This window comes from Carcharodon carcharias, chromosome 1 (genome assembly GCF_017639515.1).
Source record: "Carcharodon carcharias isolate sCarCar2 chromosome 1, sCarCar2.pri, whole genome shotgun sequence".
Lineage (NCBI taxonomy): Eukaryota > Metazoa > Chordata > Chondrichthyes > Lamniformes > Lamnidae > Carcharodon > Carcharodon carcharias.
Genome location: NC_054467.1, coordinates 69,261,340 through 69,279,829, shown reverse-complemented (window position 1 = coordinate 69,279,829; position 18,490 = coordinate 69,261,340). Strand labels below are relative to the sequence as shown.

Here is an 18,490-nt window from a genome sequence, read left to right as displayed (position 1 = left end):
TACCTCCGACAATGCAACACTCCCTGAGTACTACACTGGAGTGTCAGTTTAGATTTTGTGATCTCATCTCTGGAGTGGGACTTGAACCCACAATATTCTGACTCCAAGGCAAGAGTGCTCCAGGTGAGCCAAGGCTAACACCTAAATAAACTCACTGAACCATCGGAATGACCACTCCTTAATGATGGTTGCCACATGCATGAAGCTCAGATGTAGGCAAATTGCATCATATTCAGTTTCCAAGTTTCTATAAATTCTGTAAGTATAACATACCTGTGAATGGCGCTCCATGTATTCTAACAGGATTATTGGAATACATGAGGTGAACTTTCGGACCAAATGGAAAAGTTATACTGTCGGAAAGGGGGGGCTCAGAGAACTTCTCAAAATCATCTTCCTCTTCTGTAGGAGTGCTGGGTTCAGATGAGTTCTGCTTCAGTATTACTGAATCACCAGGATTAGAGTTTAGCTTTGCAAGCAGATCCTGATACTGTGAAAGGAAATCATCAGTCTCTACATTCAATGTATGCTGGTTGGAACACTTGGACTCGGTATTTGATACATACAAACCATCTGCCTGTTTCTTTTCTTTTTGTGCGGGTCCCTGTCCCGAATGCTCCATTTCTGTGCCTTGCTCAGGCCTGACACTCACGGCAGTTTGCTTCTCTGAAGCAATGCTCTGCAATGTCCTATTGGCAGGCCCGTCTTTCAACACTGTTTTCTGATCTGCACCTTTCACACAGGCTGATCTTCTGATATTTTTAGCAGAACTTTCAACATTATCCTGAGCGTCTTTTTCTGCACAGAGTCTATAAACCATGACATCATCGTGGAAATCTGATTCCTCAATGTAAGAGCCTCTAATGATCATTAATGCACTTTTCTTCATCTCCTGAATGTGCTTGGGAGGATCTAATGTTTGTGTAGTGTTCCCAGTTTCCTGCTTAATTGCAAAAGGCAAAAAAGGTTGCATGGAGTCTTCATCAGATCCTGGAGACATTCCAGTGTCATAGCTGTTGTCCCATTCCAGGTCCAGTTGCATTTTTTCCCTGGTGGAACTGGATTTCAGCCTGCTCCTCCTGATAACAGAACTATGTTGGCCTTTAGTTGATGTTTTGCTGCTGAGTTTGCTGGTGTCCTCTGGCAATATCAAGGAAACAACTTCAGCATCTGGATTTTCCCCATCGTAAGGTGCAGACCACACTCTGCAGTTTTTCATACAGGCGGTGATGTTAACCCGAGCCTCCCACAGGTACTGCAAGTAACTGATATCTAGTGGTTTTCGGAGTCTGGTCCAATCCCCTGGAATCTGTGCACATTCCACAATTCCCTCAGAACCTGAGAGAAAATGGGATTGTAGTCAATACTATGGAGAACATCTAGTGATAAAGAATCTGTACACTGCACATTTTTTTTTAAATTATTTGATTCTCCCCAAAATTTCCTTTCCACTTTTGTGAAAGTGCTGTCTCATGTGAGTGGTACACTTCCATTGACATCAGGCATCCTCTGCTACCTCAATTATGTGAGAGTCTAGGTAGTTTCCAGTATTAGACATATGTATCCACAAACAAGGGGATACAACCTCTTCTCAGAACCTGGGCTCTTCTGAAAAGAGGAGTTTTGTCAAGCTGACCACTAGAAGGTGTGCCAGAGCAGCCTCAGGGGAAAGGTTTCCTAATGCCTTTTAGTGGGTTGAGTACCCAACTTCCAATCTGCCTCTCCTTCAAGGCACAACAGAGATCTAACACTTGTTGTGAAAGGAACTGCCTAGCTTAAACCTTCTATGGTACATGCTTTGAACATTAACCATTGACCAGTAACTGACATAGAATCAAGTTTATTGTGTTTGTTATTATAACTACATTCTACTTTAGAAAAATAAAGTGAGCCATGAACCTTTTGCACAAAGTAGGATGATGGAACAAGAATGTTTCTACACTAAAAAAAAGGATAGCAGAACTGATTGTAAAATAAACAAAAACAGGGGTTAAAGGAAGTTTAAAGAACTAACAAGGAAGAAGTGGTGTCTCACAGTAATACACTGTTAACCATCCACATAAGTGGTTGGACTCAGAAACTAAATGGATATATTCTTATGCTAGATCTGGGTCTCCTGAATTTTATGCTGCATCTCTGTATTTTACACCAATTCAATTTTATCTGAGTCACTGAGAACTTGAAGGATAAATTTATCCTGTTTGGAAAGTATTATCAGTTATCAACTCCTTGTGGCCATTTAAGTTGTTTTTCTCCCCCTACACATTTTAAGATAAACAATCTCTGTAACGAACTCAATGCCAATTCCATAAATGGATGCAAAGTTATTCTACAATTTTTACATGGTAAAAGATTGAATAAGGCAATACACCAAAAAAGGTTTTACTTCTACCTGCAGTGGCAGTATGGGATGGATCGGGGACCTTTGATCCGAGAGAGCAATCACCCTTATGTTCTCCATGGGTCATCCGGATACCAGAATTACAGCAGGCTGGAGTTAAGGCAAGCAACTTGGCAGCAGACACAGAGTAGCAGTCTCTTTCCTTCACTGCCCCACGTTGGCTCAACATCATGTGATTACATGGTATTAGATACCTAGAACAGCCAAGCCCTTTAATTAGTGATGTCAGGATACTTATAAATTAGCTGTGAAACCTGACGATAGCGTTCTATTTATACTGGCCAGTAATGTGTCCCTTAGACTACAGCATTGCTTCCAATGCCAAAAGTCCTATCAGCGGTAGCCTTGTAGAATAAATTATTCAAAATTCCTGTCATTGGAGGCAGCAAAATACTCTTGGAATGAAATGTCACTCCCTGACTGTAACGAAAAGTACTAGCTGCAACTACAAGCTACTTAATATTTGTTGCAACATTTGGCTTCAGATTCCCATTTTGGATCTGCCTGCAAGCAGGAGGGTCCCTCATGGCATACCAGTATAGGGCAACAAGGCACTTCTAATGTAAACAAGCTGATTCAGTTCTCCTGAACCAGCGCAATCACTGAATAAGGTGAAAAGGGAAAGAAGGTAAAAATATCCTTCTTCCTCTTCAAGATTTTCAGGTTTTCTTTTTCTCCTCCTTTGTTCTCTTACCATTTGTAATTTTATTCAATTTAAAGGATGCATCATCATCTTCCTGAGACTGGAACTTGTCAGGACTGACTCACAGGCACAAAGTCTGCTGTTAGTTTCAGAATAATTACATTTCTAAATTGTTCCCAAGATGCAAGTCCTTTTAACTGTTCAAAGACACTGAAAATTACAGCAGACTTGATATCCACAATGATGAGGAATTGCTGCTAGTTCCAACAGGAAAAAAAAAATCTGCATTTATTTACTGATAAAATGGAACCCCTTTCATGCCCCCTTGTATATAAAAAAACAGCTTCTAAGATGCAAGTCTGTCTCAGTTATACTGGGGAACAGGCCTGGCAGCAATGGGTTGACTGCACAAAAGTTATGGATGTAATTTTAAAGTAATTGCCCATTCACAATTCTTAGATGTGCAGACCAACTTATGAGTTTATTCATTTGCCTGGGATCAAAGTCCATGTAGGCAAGGTTAGTCAGCAAAAATTGCGTTATTGGCTTCTATAGCTCAGCTGACTTTTCAGTCCACCCATGGCCAATTGCAAAATGGCAGGCCTGATATTATGTGCCACTGGTGGGAGCTGTTTAGCTTTGCCACAAGTAGCACTTTCCACTGGAAACATTCAGCTAAGCTATCAGCCAAGGAGAGATTTGGTGCCTCCAAACACACTGGCACAGTTCATTTACTTTACATGATGCTGGTTTTAAGAAGAAAATTTGTAACATAAAATGGGCTTGAATGGTATGTTTCGGCAGCTGTCACAAGGAATAGTGCGCAACAATTTAAAACAAATATTACCATTAGAATAGATTGCATGGGAATTTGTGTAACACTTCCTCTTAATAAATCTGCCTCTTACCCAAAATAAGAGGACGGTAGGTTTTTCACGTAAAACCAAAGTATTAGCTATTCTGCTGCTAACTTATCAGATTCAACTCATGCGATTTAACTATATAAAAAGATAGGCCAATTTTAAAATTAATGTTTAATTTAGCTGAAAAAATTAATGCTGATTCCCATTGATGCTGCAGCGGAATTGGAGATGGTAGACAGTGTTTTATGTGGAAGTTCTATGCAAAAGGCTATCGATGCACAATGAAGATGACCAACAGATGAGGTTGCCGTAATTGTGTGATTGTCAGATTCTTTGATAGCAGATACCCAATATAGGGACTAAAACCACTTTAGAATTATGGAAATGCACTAATTTGTTTAAGCCTATTTTTGGTCCTGAAATCAGTGATGCATTGGAGCACATGCCAGAGGCCAAGCCTCCTCCTGAACTGGGACTCGGGGCTCCATATGAATAATTTCGACAAGCTGCAGGCACCTATCAAACCTACAGAGGCAGCTCTCTGGTTCCCTGAACACCTGCTACAGTAGCTCTATAATAGGTCTTGGGGGGTGAACAAGCAGCTGGCAGCCTGCAGAGTTACAACTCCTCCTAGCTCCACATCAAGGTAGGTTAACATCAAGGTCACTTTTGGATCATATGGTGACTTCCAACTTTGCCATTATCTTTTGCTCTGCAACCAGTTCTGCTCACCTCCTGGCACTTCATTCCAAAGGGAATTCCTCCATCATTGATTCCTTTATACTTAGATAGCTTCTGGACTTCAGTCATCCACCACACCGGTCTCTGAACTTGGACAATGGTACCTAGGTGCTCCACATTGACTCTACCTACTTACATCAACTTTAACCCACTACAGGACTTATGACTTTTAACTCTGTACTCGCACCTATTGTCTCCTCTCTACTCCCCATACACTACTAGGATATTTGCATTCTAATTAATGGTATGTAACCTGTTTATGTTACTTAGGTTTCTCACATGCCCTTTCAAGTGCACACTTGGGCTGGACCTCGGCTCATCACATCCATTTCCACCTTACTACCTTCCACCCACTTGCTACTTCTTTTCCCTCCAGTCCTCCTAGACCACTCTTCCCTGTCGTTAGGGCTCCTTTTATTTCTCCCCTCCCAGGTACTCCATTTCCCCAGATCCTCACCCTAACTGTTCAGTACTACTTGACATTCCTATTCTTCTGTTGCTATCTCAGGCTTGACTCCTTCCTAGAAAAGCCTACTCTGTGTCTCTCTTGGCATCCATTCTTAGGCCCATTGAAGCACACATCGATGCTCCTTGTGAGCAGCAACTCCAACTGCTCCATCCTACTTTCTCACTGTCTATTCCGCCCAGCACACTGGCTGGGGACTGATTTTGTCAATCTCCTCTCTGTCCAACTCACCCTTCCTAGTAGTGGGGACTCTCCCAGTGGTCCAGCCATCACTGCCCCTCTATGAAGAAGATAGAATAATTCTCATAATGTTATTGGAATTGATTGTCAAAAAGAGTAATAGTGGGATGTGTCTATGTGTCTGTGCATGTGCCTGTGTGTGTGTGTGTGGCTGTGTGTGTGGGTGTGAGTGTGATTTAATTGAATTAGCTAGTCTGGGTGCTTTGATCTAAGAAGAAAGATTAGGTCTGAAATGTTAAATAGATAAACCTGGGGAAGTTTAGAAACACCGGTACCAAGGGAACATTTGCATTTTGAAATAAACCAGACTAAGTGTTTTCAAATGAGGGGTGAAATGTATCACGTAGCCAGGTGAAGTTTAGAAACGGTGTGTTTATTTTTCCCGAAGATTACTGGTAAAATTAAGTGCTGTGTGAGGGTTTTATTATCAGGGAGATAAAGTCCAAAGACATGGTGGGCAGAATATTGCTGTCAGTGTGCAGGGTCGGGCCTGACATTCTGATGCGTAAAATGACGTAAGATGACGCCAGGCATGTGTCCCGACATCATCGCACGTCATTTCGATATTGTGTTCAGCAGGCGTGCACCCGCCAAACTGTCAAAGGCCTATTAAGGCCATTAAGAAAGCAATTTACCTTATTAACAACGCTGTCCATCCAACCTTAAGGTTGAAGGGCAGGCGAAGACCCAAGGCAGCATTTGCATTTTCCAGGAAACCTCATCCACGGGCGGAATGAGGTTTCCTGAAGGTTTTATAAAATTAATAAATAAATTGTGTCAACTTCAGAAACATGTCCCAGCTCATGTGATACTGTCACATGAGGGGACATGTTTAAATAATTGTTTACTTTATTTTTTTAAAAAACTTTTATTATCCACTTAATCTCCCTGAGGCAGCTCAGTGCCTCAGGGAGATTGCTGTGCTCTTTCACGCGAAAGAGCGCAGGCCCCAACGCTTCCTCCTCCCCCCGCCCGCACTGCGCGTTACATTGGGCAGGCCCTAATTGGCCCACCTGTGTAAAATCGTGGCGCGCAGCCGATTGCGGGCAGCAATCGGCTCCATGCCCACCACTGCCTGCTGCTCCCACCCAGCCTGCCTGCCATAGATAAGATTCTACCCAGTGAAACTATGGGTATTTGCATTCAAAGAGAAAGATATTTGTAAAGAAGGAACAAGGGCTGTATGTAAGGGAAGGCATTTTTAAGACCTTACCAGTGTGTGAAAAAGCCTTTAGCATCTCTGCCTCAAGCTGCTGTCTTCAAAGGACTGAAGTCAAGAGAACTCACTTGTAAGTCGACTTGTTCAGGGTATCATGTTTCTTTGCCTGGGTCTTTTAAAATCTATGTGTCTTACTGTTGCCTTAATGAAAGTGTAACTGGGAGTTAGATTGATTAGGGGATTTTAGAAGTTATCATAGTAGCAATTTGGAAATCTATGTAAGCATTTAAAATCATTTCCCTTATTAATAAATATTTACTCTGGTTTTATGAAAACCTATAAGACTCAGTGGTCTTATTAGTACTGAATTCAAGGCATGCATCTTGAAATTTATAAATTGAAAATGAGCTGTAACAGTTGTTTCAAGTTTCCCTCTGGGATTTGGACAGCTCAGCATTTACCATCGGCTGTGTCGTAACACCCTCTCCATATTTCCCTCCAGAATGTCTGTTCACTCGTGAGCAAAGCCATTGGCTAGCTGGGTAGGACTGCACCCACCTAGTTTCACTATTATCCATATAATCGTGGCCAGACAACCACCATCAAGGGCTTTTCTTTCTGTTCCTTTAGCAGGATGTCCGGTGATTTCTCCTAAGGGTCCATTCTTGTCCCCCTCCTATTTCTCATCTACATACTGCCCCTCAGCTAAATCACCCACAAAACACATCAGTTTCCACATGTATGTTAACAATGCTCAGCTCCATCTCACCACCACCTGTCTCCACTCCTCAACCGTTGCTAAACTGCCAGACTGCTTATCCGGCTCCCAGCACTGGATGAGCTGAAGTTTTCTCCAATTAAATATCGGAAAGACTGAAGCCATTGTTTTTGGGCCGTGCTACCAACTCCATCCCTCTCCCTGCAACTATTGGAGGTTGAGCCAGGCTGTTTGCAACCTTGGTGTCATTTCAACCACATACCCACAATAAGACTGCCTATTTCTACTTCTGCAACATTGCCCAATGCCACCCCTGCCTCAGCTCTTCTGCTGCTGAAACCTTCATCCATGCCTTTATCATCTCTAGACTTGGCTCTTCTAGCGGACTCCTGGCCATCCTCCAATATTCAACCCCCATAAACAAGAAGTGTCCAAACCTCTGCTATCCATGACCTAACTTGCACCAAATGACATTCACCCATCATTCTTGTGGTTGCTAACCTGCACAGGTGTCCAGTTAAGCAAAACCTCGATTATAAATTCTCATCTTTGTTTTCAAATCCCTGCATGGTCTGGCCCCTCCCTATATTTAATCTCCTCCAACTTTACAACTCTCCAAGTTATCTGTCCTCCTCTAAATCTGGCCCCATGAACACCCCCAATTTTAATTGTTCCACCACTTGTGGCCGTGCTTGCAGTTGCTTAGGCTCTAAGCTCTGGAATTCCTTCCTTAAACCTCTCTACTTTGCTTTCTTCCTTTAAGGCACTCCTCAAAACCTACCTCCTTGGCCAAGTTCTGGTCATTTGACCCAAAATCGCCTTATATGGTTTGGTGTCACATCTTATTTTATAATGCTCCTGTGAAACACCTTCGGACGCTTTATTATATTAAAGGGCTATATAAATAGAGATTGTTTTTGTTGGCAGCTTCCATCAGCTCCTTTAAAGATTGCTGATTAGACCACAAAAGGAACTAAAAAATCTCAGCTGAGCAGACCTGGTGCAAGCTCAACTCAGCATTCACAAATTTCTAGGAGAGGTCCTGAAAAAACACATTAGGCTCCTTATTAATACACGTAAGGGGCCCAATGCCTCTTTTAAGTGTTGTCAGGGAGCACTGGACTTCACCTGACCCAAAAAGCATTGAACCTGTTCCAGGCGCCCTCAGGAAATTGGTGCTTTTTGTCCTTCTTTCGGGCACAAGAACAAAGCACAATGGAATCCAATTCCTCCCTATCCACACCCCTCTTCTGAATAAAATTAGCTTTAAAAAGAATCTGAAATAATTACATGTGTAGTTAATCATTTTTAAATTCACTATGCCTTACTAGTCTCTTTCTGTCCTCTGAAGAATCTTTTGAGAGAAAATATTCCTTCAAAGAATGGCTAGAATTTCCACAGGCAAATTACACCACAATTTATACCAGTTCAATGGGGTTTCTGTCGATCTTCCTGTAATTTCTGTAGAAGTTACAGCAGGAGATCGATGCAAATTCTACCCCAAGGTCACCAGCACTTAGTCAATAAATACTATCTGCAGTGTTAAAGGAATGCTATGCACTAACTGGCATTAGCAGCTAGTATTTAATATTAAGTTAACCATTAACATTGTTTAATATTTGTAAATTAAAAAGACTTGCAAGGTGTTGAAACTGAGCCTAAGCAGGTAGCAGTTTCTTGTTCTCGCCCAAATACAACCTTCTCACAACCATTCTATCCAGGTAAATTGATGAACACAAGAAAGCGAGATTACCTACCTATGACATTTTGAATGCTAGAGCACACCACAGGAACATGAGTATCTTTGGTTGGTTCTGGAGAAAACTGATGCTGAAAATGTGCACAATTTTGTTTTTATGCTGACATCATGCTATGTGGCGACACATCTGACGTGATGCTCCCTAAAATTCCAAGTCATGCACAATAGAAGGCTGAAGCGTATCTCTATGCCACCCTGAAGAGAATCTATGCAGGCTTAAGGTGACAGTTTAGAAGAAACATGGGGCAACATTTTCCGCCCATCAGGAGGGAAAGTGCGGAAGCGGGAGTGGGTGGGCGGGCTTCCAATCGGAGCCTCCGGTTGGGCCATTTTATGTGGGCGGGCCAATTAAGGCCCCCCCCAGTGTGAAAGAGCACATAGATCTCCCTGAGGCAGCACTCAGCTCACATTTTAAACTTTAAATAAAGCTGAGAAAAAAATTTCCCTGCTATGTCCCCTCATGTGATATTGTCACAAGAGTTGGGACATGTCCGCAATTTTTATTTTAAAATAATGAGAGATTTTTAAATCCTCGTGAAACCTCATCCCACCCATGAATAAGATTTCATACCTTTTCTGAAGCCCACCAGGGCTCCCGGCCTGCCCGACAACCTTAAGGTTGGACGGGCAGGTCCATTAATGATTTCAACTACTTTGTTAATGGCCTTAATAGGCCGTTGACAGGTCAGCGGGCACGCAGCCAACTCAGGTGCGTACCTGCTGAACTGAACATCTGAATGGCACGTCGTGACATCAGGATGCACTCTTGACATCACCCCGCATCATTTCACACATCAGTGAGCGGGCCCCGCCCCTGCTCGCCGACAAGAAGATACAGCCCATGGTGTCTAAAAGATGACATCACATTAAGAATGAGGAAGATGCTGCAAGATAGCTAACTTTCTTATCTTCTTTGTTCCAAATGCCTCACAGGAGGAACTATGCCAAAGTAGTACCACTATAAAGAAAGAGGGCCATCGCTAGAGCAGCTGAAAAGTGCGGTCCTTTGCACTGGTCAAATTCATCCAGCAATGTCTATTGAGAATGAGATGGTTCTCCACAGAGACTGAAATGGAAACCCCCAGCTGTAAAATACTTAGACCTATGGGGTGTTTCCCAGTTAAATGGTAATAAGGTAGAATACATTTCATCAGCCATCATACTATATTGCTTGGTGCTGAGTTACACAGGCCTTATTACCACATCACATAAAAAACCGCTTACAACTTTTAAATGTCTACTGAGGATCATCATCCAATCAAATAGGAAGGTGTATTTAGAGAAAACCCATAGCCCAAATGAAACTGTGAAATCACCTTAAGGAGAAACTCTGGGTGAGTCCAAGAGTCATTCGTACCTCATGTTACACCAAATAGGACTGATTTAGAGTTAAAACCTGCAGCCTCTGACTTTATAGGCTGAAACAGACACGTCTAATAATGTTGCCTTCCAAGTATGAATTGACAAGTCATGCCTCAAAGTAGCTGGCTCATCCTCTAAATATGGATGTGTACAGGGATGCTGCAACCAAAAAAATGTGCAGCTACCACCAAACAATTCTTTGAGAATACTTGGCAGCCTGATAGATGGAAATGTGGTGGGGGGGGGGGGGGGTGGTAGGAATGGTTCCTGTAGCAATAACTCATTCCTTGAAAATAAAGCTGGCAAAAATGTGATGATAGCTGCAAGTTCATCCTGGGAGTTCCCAAAGAGAAGCAGCCATCAACAACAACAATTTTCATTTATATGGTGCCTTTAACACAGTACAACATGCCAAGGTGTTTCACAGGAGTGTTATCTGACAAAAGTTAACACCAAGCCACAAAGAGATGTTAGGACAATGACCAAAAGCTTGTACAAAGAGGTAAGGGAGTGAAGTAGGGCCAGAGGGGTTTAAGTAGGGAATTCCAGAGCATAGGGCCCAAAAAGCTGAAAGCATGGCTGCCAATGGTGATACACAAGAAATCAGAAACGGAGCAATGCAGAGCTCTTGAGGAGGGCTAGAGGAAGTTACAGAAATAAGGAAACATGAAGCCATGGAGGCATTTGAACACGTGGATGTAAATTTAAAATTGGTGGTTAATAGACTGGATGCCAATGCAGGTCATTGAGCACAGAAGTGTTGGGTGAAGGGGGCAATGCAGGTTAGGATATGGGTATGAATCAGACCCTTAGATGAGTTGAAATTTCCACAGATGGGAGATGGGAAGCGGGTCAGGAGTGCATTGCCAGTCAAGTTTAGAGTGACAAATGCAGGAATGAAGATTTCAGCAGCAGACAGGCTGAGGATGAGGCAATATTATAAAGTCGGTTGTAGGCCATCTTGAAAGTGGAATAAGACACCAAAGTTGCAAACACCAAGGTTCAGCCTCAAAGAGGCCAGGAAACTAAGGAATATGGGGCTGCGGAGCAAAGTTTGTGGCAAGAGCAAAAGACAATGGTTTCGGTCTTCCCAATATTTAAATGGGGGAAATGTTTTCTCCAATACTGGAGTTGGACAAGCAGTATGACAAATCAATACTAGGAGAGGGATCGAGAGAGATGGTGGTGAAGTAGAGCTGGATGTTGTCAGCGTACATATGAAATCTGATGATGTGTTTTCAGATCTTATCATCAAGAAGCATCATGTAGGCAAAAAAGACAGGTGTGACCTTACATATTAGAGAAGCACCCATACTTTTCATAGGACCAGAGTCTACCAGTCCAAACTTCCCTTCCTGGACATCTCAGGGGAAATCTGTAACAGAACTTTACCACCTACAGTAACCCAATCTACAAACAATGTCTGCCTTTGGGACAGCTCTTCTTGCAGATGTGAAGGTCACTACTGCACTAAACTATTATGTTACTCAGTTCTTATGCTCCATCACAGGCACCATATGCCACAGCAGTACATCGGCTATCCACAGGTACAACAATTAAGTGATAAAAGGCCCTTTTGCAAGGGGCAACCCATATATCATTTTTCCTCTGCAAGGGTGGCAAAGGTTTATAAGGTACAGAAGTGTTTCCAGATGCAAGGTTCCTAAAAGTGCAGAAAACTGTAGAAGACATCCATGCAAAGGCGGACTGCACCACTGTCCTCTGGTGACGGTGCCCTGATGTGCCAAACTGGGCAAACATTGTTATGCTCACTTAATGTGACCACTTCGCAAGTCATCAGACAGGGGGCTCAGGTACTATGCTTCTCTGTCATCTGCCCAGCCATTTGGCTTTGTGCCTCCACATCAGGTTTTCTTTCATTTTTTAAAGTTTATTTGTTCACAGGATGTGGATGTCACTGGTTAGGCTAGCACTTATTGTCCATCCCTAGTTGCCCTTGAGAAGGTGGTGGGGAGCCACCTTCTTGAATCGCTGCAGTCCATGTGATGTACACAGGTGCACACACAGTGCTATTAGAAAGGGAGTTCCAGAATTTTGACCCAGCGACAGTGAAAGAACAGCGATATAGTTTCAAGTCAAGATAGTGTGTGACTTGGAGGGGAACTTGCAGGTGGTGGTGTTCCCATATATCTGTTGTCGTTCTGTTTCTAGGTGGTAGAGGTCATGGGTTTGGAAGTGCTATCAAAGGAGCCTTGGTGAGTTGCTGCAGCGCACTTGTAAATGATTTAATTCTTGGCTAGTGCTTCTTTACCACCCACCCCCCCACGAACCTACCACCCTCACTGCTGCCTTTGCAAAGGCTGGCAAAATATTTTAAATCCTTTAAATTGAACATTTACAATGTCAGAAATAATATTTTCCTTCATATTCACCTATTTAAGTAGCAACATTCCTTTAAATTTGAGCTGCGAGCCAGCTTTTGTGCACCTTTCACTATCCTGTCAGTGCAAGACCAGAACTGTCAGCTCCTGCTCGCTATTCAGGCTCTGCAACTTGCACACACTGTGTTGCACATTTGTTCAGTTGTATGCTGGCAGATGAAAATGTCTGGCACAGATTTTGCTGGGATCACAAAATTAAGGCTTTAGAATAAAGTAATTTTATGGGCTTAAAAGAGCAAAATTTGAATACCAAAAGTTTAGAACTGCAAAGGGCAAATGATTGAAACAGCCAATAGAATTCAGTTAAAGGCACCAGAACTGTACTGGCCCTTCCTTAGAAGCTGCTGTGCCTGGTTTTCGAGGTCAGGAACCTGTAATGGTAGGAACCTTTGAAGCTGCAGGAAAGCTGAGCTAGTTTCTATCACATAGGCACTGGGGTTTATCAGGAATAGGAGATCACATCTGTCATCAGCCAGCATGATGTCAGGATGGGATCTTTTATAGCCATGCTCAGAATATGGTTTTCCTCAAAGTTAATTGTCAAGCTCCGGCAGAATATGAAGAAAACAGGATGACAAAGCAGTTTACTATTGCATCCATCACTCTGACTGGAATGGGGTGGGGCCAGAGGCAAATGATCCAACTGAGCTAGGCCCATATCAAAACATGAATAGCAAATGGATGAGGGTATGCAACAATGTCAATTTACCTTTTTTTTTAAAAAGGCACATCACTGCTGTTTATTAGACCCCTGATATCCAGCACTTGATTTTTTAAACAACACTTAACATTACAAACTGGAATTCAAAGAATATAATGTTTCCATGACCATCTTAACCACAAAATATAAAGTAATATGTATAGGGGGGCAAACTTCTGTCTTTAGCCCTCTTAGTGCGTGAAGCTCTTTATTTTCAGTATTCCTAGTACAAAGGACTACACACGCTGTGAGACTCAACAAATGAGTTAGAATGTATGTATGGAATTCCTCAGTCCGTTATTTTAGTTATGGTGCTTATCTCGTTCACTAAAATAGTGTTGAAAGGAATTCTTATGGAAACATGTTAATGTATTAATTTGAACATCACACAGCAGTTTCAAGCTATAACCATTTCGCTAGCTACTATTTAATACTTAAACAAATGGATCTCTATCGTATTCAGCATTTTCTTACCTCAAGACAAGCTGCAACATAACATCCTCACAATTCAGATTGATAAGGGTTCTGAACAGGGCCAGAGATACGACACACAACTGTCAGAAGAATTTTAAAAATAATCAGATTGTGATTGACACTACTTGACAAAACAAAATGGTTTGCTTGTGACAAATATTGGCTAATCCTGAGAAAACCTTGTTTTTTTAATGAAGTATAAATGTGTTCACCATGACATTGCAGCTGCATACGTTACTATAGTTACTTTTCTTACTGGCTTTCCCGCCTTTTTCATGGAAATGCAGAAGAATTAACAAAACATTGATTAGTCCATTACTGTATGCAATACTGTAAATTCAGCACATTGGTTGCGCCCAGGCAGGATTAACCCATTGAGAACCCTATGCTATTAAGAATTTTGGAGCCTCAATTCTTCATCTATGTGGTGTAACACAACAAAAGGTCACAACCCATTACATGGATGTCAGTCTTGGCTCAATTGTAGCATTCTTGCCTCTGAGTTAGGTGGTCACAAATTCAATCTTCAATCCAGTGACTTAAGCACATCATCTTGGTTAACAATTTGATGCAGTGCTCTCAGAACTCATCACATTATTCCAGGAAGACCATGGAAGTTCTCCCTCTATCCTATCCAACATTTATCCCTCAACTGATGTCACTAAACCAGATTCAATGGTCATTTATCCCAGTGTCCAAAACTGGGTGCTGCATTTCCCCCTAAAATAATACACAACAATTCAGAAGTAATTTATTGGCTGCAAAGTGTTTTGGGCTATTTTGAGGTTGTGTAAGGCAATATATAAATCCAAGTTCTTTCTATATGCAGATCTAACCATCCATGTGCATACAAAAAAAAAATAGGAATTAGAAAGAAGTCCAATAAAAAGTACCTGACTGATCAATGAGATTTATTCAACAGATATAATAGACAGGCAACATAAAAATGTAATTTATGTTATTTAAAAGGCATTAACCTGCCTTCTGTCCTACATACTCATTTCTCATTCTTGCCAAGTTTGCAAAAGGACATAAGCTCTTCCCCCATAGAATATATATCACTATTAGGTTAAGGAAAGGGAGAAATAATACTGTGACCTCTCTATGTTCAAAAATTTCCCTTTTTTAATATGAGAAAGTAATGTACTTACTAACATTGTCCTTGAGCTAAGAACATAGAAATTTGGGACATCACGCCAGGTCCATCATTTTTATTAGCCACAGAGGTTCTATCATTTTTAGCCTTAATTTCCTTCATTATCTCCATGCCCTAAGTGCTCTTACTTCCTAAGTAAGTGCATCTTTCCTTTAAAACCCTCAGTTGATCTGCCTTCGATGTCCTTTTTAAACAATGGATTCCACTATCTCACAACCTTTTGTGGGAAGAGATTATTTTCCTTGGTTTCATTTTCATTTGACTGAAGTTTTAAGATTATAGCATGGAATTTCCTTGGAGCTACTCCCTCACTGTCAGCTAAGTCCTCCAAAGTGCAGTAGTAACTCTATTTCTGCACATTCAAATTTAAAATGAGGGAGTGGAAGCAGCCGAAGAAAATTCAAAGCCACTGTTCCTTTATTCCTGATGCCTCAACCATCTCCTCCCACCCTGGCAGGTTGGCTGCTAAAATTGTTTAAATTAGTCTTATCACAAAAATCTCTTCAGGACCATAACAGTCAAATCAGGTAGTTACAAAACCCAGCCAATCAACTTTACAAGGAATTTCCAAGAAAGCAGACATTTGGGTTACAAAAACATACTCAGTAACTTTAATCCATGCAAGTGTCAAAGGCAAGTTACTTCACAGGTCCATGGAATATTAAGACAGGAGTTCCATTTCCCCATACATTAGACAAAGTAACTTTTTCTTTTGGTTTTCCTATCTCAACTGGAACCTGGATGATAGGTGTAAATAACACATCTTTTTATTTCTGTTGGACTGTGGATTAAAATTACAATGGCTGTGGTTTGAAGGATGTGACTACTGGAACAGTGTGAGGGATATATACAATGTTGTTGTCCTGGAACAGGGTGTGCCATGAAAGATAGGATGATGCCAAGGAGGAGTCCGGTCTCATGGGGAACTGCCTGGAAACTATGTTTTAATTGGCTCCTGACTAATTGACCAGGGTTTGTGTGTGCAGCAGAATAGCTCCTAACCCGAAAAGGAAAAGACTTAAAACTGCTGTCTCCTGTGTGTGTCAGGCTCCAGTAGTTCTACAATAGCAGCTAGCTGGCTTTTCTCCTCTTATCTCTATAACCTGCTCGCTCTCTGAAACCACTATCAAGAGGAAAAGGGGAAAATGACCATTAGAGACATTGAAAGACAAGTGCTCAACCAGTGAACTAAAGACTGAAAGTGTTGATAACAAGAGGTTGTCTTCCAGCAAAGAACTGAAAGGAACTTGGAAGACGTCAATCAAAATCAACCCATCGAATCCTGTACTCCAGAATTGGTGCGATTGAACTGTTTTATCCCACCCTTAAAATACATGTTTTGTGTTTAGGTTATAGATTTAGAAATTAGCAGTTCATATTTCTTTCTTTTGCCCCTGGTTAAAGACAATTTTTGTTCAATAAACAGTTATTTACTTATTAAGTTTACAAACCTGGTGCTCATATCCTGGTAACCTAAATTAAACAGTTAGGTGGTTTGATCAAACTTTTCAGATTTGTCACAGCTCCAGAAGCAGTGGGGCTTGATATTGCAGCGCACTTTCCCCAGTGAGTCGTGACAAAGTTTGGGGGCTGGGATATATTGGAGCAAAAGGCAACGACAAATTGGGTGAAGATTTAATAAGTAATAAAACCTAAAAGGAAACACCAGGTTTGTACTGTCAAAAATAACATGGTACTGGAAACTGCTAAGGTCTTCCTGCATGTGGAAGAGATGTCCCTGACCATTTTACAAGGGATCCCAAAAGCCAGGTTAATCGAATTGGCAAGTAAATTAAGAGTAGGATTGCCTGCAAAAGCTGGGAAGGCAGAGATAGTTGAAGAGATGGCACAGCATTTGAAACTGGAAGGAATACCTGAGAGACTGAATTCTCCCAGGGGTGGTTCAATGCAATGGCCTCAAATTTAGTTGCAAATGAAAAAACTTGAGCTAGGGGTAGCAGAAAAAGAAAAAGAAAGAGAAAGAGCATTCCAAAAAGAACAGGCAGAAAGGCAGAATAGAGAAATAAAACAAGAAAGGGAATTAGAAATGGCAAAGTTAGACAGGCAGGAAAGAGAAAAAAAGATAGAGAGAGAGAGGGGGAATTCTAGCTTAGAATGCTGGCTGTTAAAAAAGAAACACGACTAAGTGAGGCAGGACTTATTTCCAGATCAGAACCCACTGGGGAGATGTTTACATTTGTACAAGCTCTTCCAAAGTTTGAGGAAAGGGATGTTGAAGCATTCTTTATTTCACTTGAGATGATAGCTAAACAGATAAACCGGCCAAAGGAAAACTTGCCCATGCAAAGCAAATTGACAGGTAGAACACAGGAAATTTATGCTTCTCTGTCAGAGGAGGTTTCTAGGGATCATGATGGGGTGAAAAAGGCAATTCTGAGTGCATATGAGTTAGTCCCTGAAGCATTTGGACAAAAGTTTCAAAATTTAAGGAAACAGCCTGGGCAAACTTACATTGAATTTGAAAGGATTAAGCAAAGTAGTTTTGGCAAGTAGATACGAGCATTAGGAGTTGAAACTACCATTGACGTTCTCAGAGAGACCATTCTGTTTGAAGAATTTTAAAACTCCTTACCTTCTATAATAAGAACGCTTGTTGAAGACCAAAGGGTTGTAACTACTAGACAAGCAGCAATAATGGCTAACGATTATGAGCTGATCCATAAAACTAAACCTTTTATCCATTAACCCCATAAATTTGAAAAGGATAGAAAGTGGAACAGTGAAAGGAAGGCAAGTAGCCAGGTAAGGAATGGATAGCTAGGAATACCTTGAGATCTCCTCCCCAGATCAGGAAGGAAGGTACTGAGGGTGGAGGTGAAACTTGAAGGCCTAAGTGTTTCCATTGTAATAAAGTGGGACACATTCATTCAGAATGCTGGAAGTTGTGGGGGAAGCCCATGGGACTTTTGGAATTTGTAAGACTGAGTCCAAAAAGGGAACTCAAAAAGAAAATGCCACAGATCAAACTGCAGCTTTAACTACAAATAAGAGACTAGAGGTAAACACTGCTGTGAATGCAGGTGAAGTGAATAAGATAGATGAGAGATATAAAAGGTTTGGTCTAAGGGAAAGATAACCCCAAAACCCATAACTATATTAAGGGACACAGGAGCTATTCAAACCCTTTTGCTGGAAAAGGACCTAGTTTTCCCTCTAGAGAGTTCAATGAAAGCTAAAGTATTAGTAAATGGGAAAAGTGGAGAGTATATCCTGGTTCCTTTGTACCAAGTGCAACTGGAGTGTGATTTGTTGTCTGGGTTGGTGGTTGTAGGAGTGGTTAAGAAATTACCCGTGGATAGAGTTGATTTACTTCTGGGGAATGATTTGGCAGCAGTGAAGTTTATAGCTTTGCCCATAATTATGGAAACTAAAAAGAGAGGCTAAA

General features: G+C 41.5%; 1 protein-coding gene across 7 annotated transcripts in view; it reads right to left on the bottom strand.

Annotated features, from left to right (window-relative positions):
* The window catches only part of fhip1aa (FHF complex subunit HOOK interacting protein 1Aa), a 176,888-nt gene that overhangs the window by 28,643 nt on the left and 129,755 nt on the right, over positions 1-18,490 (bottom strand). For all 7 annotated transcript variants that reach the window (XM_041201850.1, XM_041201875.1, XM_041201856.1 and 4 more), the window contains 3 exons: positions 13,929-14,008; positions 2,393-2,595; positions 274-1,338 (listed from right to left, as the gene is read on the bottom strand). In XM_041201850.1, the coding sequence (XP_041057784.1) occupies positions 274-1,338; positions 2,393-2,595; positions 13,929-14,008 (1,348 nt within the window). The remainder of the gene's footprint in view (positions 1-273; positions 1,339-2,392; positions 2,596-13,928; positions 14,009-18,490) is intronic.